This window comes from Galeopterus variegatus, unplaced genomic scaffold (genome assembly GCF_000696425.1).
Source record: "Galeopterus variegatus unplaced genomic scaffold, G_variegatus-3.0.2 Scaffold3644, whole genome shotgun sequence".
Taxonomy (NCBI): Eukaryota; Metazoa; Chordata; class Mammalia; order Dermoptera; family Cynocephalidae; genus Galeopterus; species Galeopterus variegatus.
Genome location: NW_007729755.1, coordinates 161,812 through 165,645, shown reverse-complemented (window position 1 = coordinate 165,645; position 3,834 = coordinate 161,812). Strand labels below are relative to the sequence as shown.

At 41.9% G+C, this 3,834-nt stretch overlaps 1 protein-coding gene across 1 annotated transcript in view; it reads right to left on the bottom strand.

Moving 5' to 3' along the window:
• Positions 1-953: 953 nt before the first annotated feature.
• The window catches only part of KCNU1 (potassium channel, subfamily U, member 1), a 57,790-nt gene continuing 54,909 nt past the window's right edge, over positions 954-3,834 (bottom strand). Inside the window, exons 17-19 of the mRNA XM_008585621.1 lie at positions 2,061-2,150; positions 1,824-1,921; positions 954-1,102 (exon numbers count right to left, since the gene is read on the bottom strand). Coding sequence (XP_008583843.1) covers positions 954-1,102; positions 1,824-1,921; positions 2,061-2,150 — 337 coding nt within the window. The remainder of the gene's footprint in view (positions 1,103-1,823; positions 1,922-2,060; positions 2,151-3,834) is intronic.

Genomic DNA, 3,834 nt, shown 5'->3' with positions numbered 1-3,834 from the left:
CCCCATAAAACCTCTACTAGTCTGTAGAGGGACAGGAACTGATCTTTCAGTCTCCCCTCCAGGTTTGCTGGAAATAAACTCCCTGGCATGCTAAACGTCTGGCTTGGAGTCTTTTGATCCCTTTGTCTCACCAACCTAACATATGGGTTTCCTTTTGAGCAAAGAAAAATGTTCTAAAATTGATTGTAGTGATGATAGCACAATTGTGCTCATATACTAAAACCCATTGAATTGTACCCTTTAAATGAATATGCCGGTCTGTATGTGGGATCCGAACCCTCGGACGGGAGCGCCGCCGCGCTTCCCAAGCGGCGCACTATCCAGTGCGCCACCGGGCCGGCCCCATATGGGTTTCCTTTTGAGCAAAGAAAAATGTTCTAAAATTGATTGTAGTGATGATAGCACAATTCTGCTCATATACTAAAACCCATTGAATTGTACCCTTTAAATGAATATGGTATTGATTTTATAGTATTTGAATTCTATCCATAAAGCTCTTATTAAAAAAAGGCAGAGTTTGGATCCCTGAAAAAGGACCCAGTCCCCCATCCCCCACACATGATGGAGTGCGACGAGACAAGGGAATATGACAGTTGTATGATGTTCAGGGGGAGAAAAAGAGAGAGATGCTTTGCTTTTCACATGGATTCCTGGTGCTGTTCTTGGAGTGTCTAGTAACAACGCAACAGCAAGAGATGTGCCAGCATGTGTGTCTAAGCAGGGAGAAACCCTGAGAGCAAGCCCACCTTGGTCCCTGCATCCTGACATACATGCACACGTGGGCAGATTAAAAAATCCTGAACAGCAGAGGGACCAAAATAACATCACGAATGAAATGACTCGGAGTATGGAAAAGGAGGCTTTTGTAGACCTCGAGACCAGAGGCTGTGATGGGGATGATGGATTTCAGTAACAAATGACAGAAGGTGACCCTAAAGCCAGGAGGAACACACTCACTGGCTGACAATGCAGAGGTCACAGAGGGTGACAGTTACAGACCAGAGGGGGCGAGGAGCCTCCGGAGCAGTCAGGGAGGATGTGCTGTTCACTACAAGAGCCACTGTGATGTTCAGCATGTTTACTTCTGCATTTGAATAGCAATCTGGGGAGGACAGAATATGGACCTAAGAGAGAAGAACAGTCCTGAAACATTGGGGTTTTACCCAAAGAAGCTATTCAGGAAGAGAAGCTATTCAGAAGCTACCTGGAAGAGACTAAGTTTTAAGCCAGAAAGGAACTAAGTTATCATGAATGTTTGAGATTAATTTTTGTTCCTGCTCCCAGGTGTAGAATGTTATTGGTAAGCCAGGGAGTTCCATTAGATGAAACAGAAAGTTGCACCCCTCATCACTGTCAGAAGGAGTAAACGTTAAACTCCCTCTATAGAGAAACAGAGTTCTCAAGGAATGGTCATGAAGTAGCAGCCCCCTAGACAGCCAAACAGTCAGATACAGGCTGAATATTCAGCCTGCAGTTGGGAAATCCTGTGTGATATAGTGAAAAACCCATGGGCTGAAAGTCAGCATGCCTGGGATCGAGTTTGCTGATGCCACCAGCTGGCTAGGTGACTTTGGAAAGCATTACTGAATCTTTCTTGGAATTCCTTTGCCTGGCCTGTTAGGGAGTTGAATTAGATAACTAGTAAGGTTTCCTCCAGCTCAAAAACACTGATCCTCAAGTCTTGTATGCCCAGTGGGGAAATATCTGCCACCTCTAGCAAAGTTCAAATGGATGTTGTCTTTTAAGAGACAGTCTGCTTCTCTTTCCTTGGCCAGACCCTTAGAAGCTTGGGATAAGGACTGCCAGACATAAAGTGCAATTACCTGTGATGTGCAGTCGGTTCCTGGTTTTGCAGCCACATTTTGCAATTAGCTCAGGAGTATACACATCATTATGACAAGTGGCACAGTAAAAGAAGGCTCTGGACAATGAAAGCAAATCAAGAATGACTTATGTGAGACTTAACACTGAGGAGGCATGGTGCTGACTCAGTCTGCCTCCCATTAAGTTCTATGTGCTTTAGTGCTTCCCCCCCAAAAAAAAGTAATAAAAAAAATTACCTTTTGATTTCCTTTGGAGACTCAGCAATAAAGAACCCTAATGTGTTCTTGTGCAGCTTCACTTCTGCAGGAGGATTTAGTATCAGACCACTGGAAACAGAAAAAAATAAAAATATATTATTTTTTTACTCTGATTTCTGTGGCAATATTTAGTGTTTCAATCTGTCATTACCAATGCATTCTTTTAGTTGCTGAATTAATAGCATTCAACCTCCTTTTACTGCCAAACACAGTGGAAAATGTGAATTTGACTGTATAACCCTGTTCCACTGCTGCTAAGTCCGGTACCTCGAGAGAAGCAGGTAACACGTGACTGCTGAGCTGCATCCACAGACGAGCAGAGGGGAAGTTCCTCCCTGGATTGTGTCATGATGCCTTGCTAATTTAGGCTACCAAATGACAGATAGGCCAAGAGCACAAGTCACCAGTCTTCCTGTCATACTGGTGGTGCTCATCGTTAGGCCATGTGTCATTTAAATTTAAATGACATCTAATTAGCTAAATTCAAAGTTCCTCTTATTTACCTATGCAGATTTTGAAGCTGTACATTTCTTTTGACTTCATTTTTGTCTATTTTTATTGTAAGGTTTTTGGAAGAACCTCGTGAATTATTTTTATTTTTTACATTACTTGAACATTTTGTTTTTCTGTTTTCTTAGTTTTTGTGTTTGAAAAGCCTGTCTTATAAATTTCTATCCATGATCCTCCTTGATCCAGTACTCTGCTGTGGTTTTTGAGTTAATCATATTTCTTCCTGTTTTTCAGGGCCTCCCATCTTTATTTCCTTGAATTCAGACCTTTAGGATGGTGAGGTCTTATAACCCTGAAACTCCCTTCGCATCTTTTGAAAGTACTCCCCTCCTTCTTTAAAAATCACTTCTCCTTTCATACTGAGTTAATCATATTTCTTCCTGTTTTTCAGGGCCTCCCATCTTTATTTCCTTGAATTCAGACGTTTGGGATGGTGAGGTCTTATAACCCTGAAACTCCCTTCGCATCTTTTGAAAGTACTCCCCTCCTTCTTTAAAAATCACTTCTCCTTTCATACGTACCTTGGAATGAGTTCAAGAATTGCTTTGGCAAAGTTTGTTCTGTTGTTAGGATACTCCAATGTAACTTGCAAGTGTTAGAGAATTCTTACAAAAATAAACAGGCTCCTACAACAAAAGCTCTTCAAACCTGTGCTAAGAGTAGAATAAGGCTGAATAGCTATGTTCATGTAGATTATTACCTAAGACAGTGGGTGGCATTTTTCTGAGTATTTGCTAAAAAATATTAATGAGTGCAATGATTTCGTTTTACCTTTGTAATGGAAAGAACGTGGATTCATAGCCCCTTAAATATCATTGGTTGATGCTCAATAAGTAGCATACATCAATAAGATGTATGCTTAGTTGTGTCTTACATCTCTCTCTCTCTCTCTTCTTTTTTTATAAGCGGAGGTTCTCTGATCTCATGTTGAATATCTAACTGTGAAGATACTGTCATAATTATACATCTGATTGCACTGAGAAAAGAGGTGAAATTCTTTTGAGGATTTTCCCAAACTGCCATAATCGCTCGACCCACCCTCCTTGAATCATGGCCAGTTGCTCTGTTAGAGAATGTTTACCACTGGAAAAAACTTGGGAGCTTGGGAAAATTATTGAACAATTTTGGGCCTCAGCTTCCTCTTCCTTAAAATGGGACTAATAGGGGCCGGCCCGGTGGCGTACTGGATAGTGCGCTGCTTGGGAAGCGCGGTGGCGCTCCCGCCCGAGGGTTCGGATCCCAC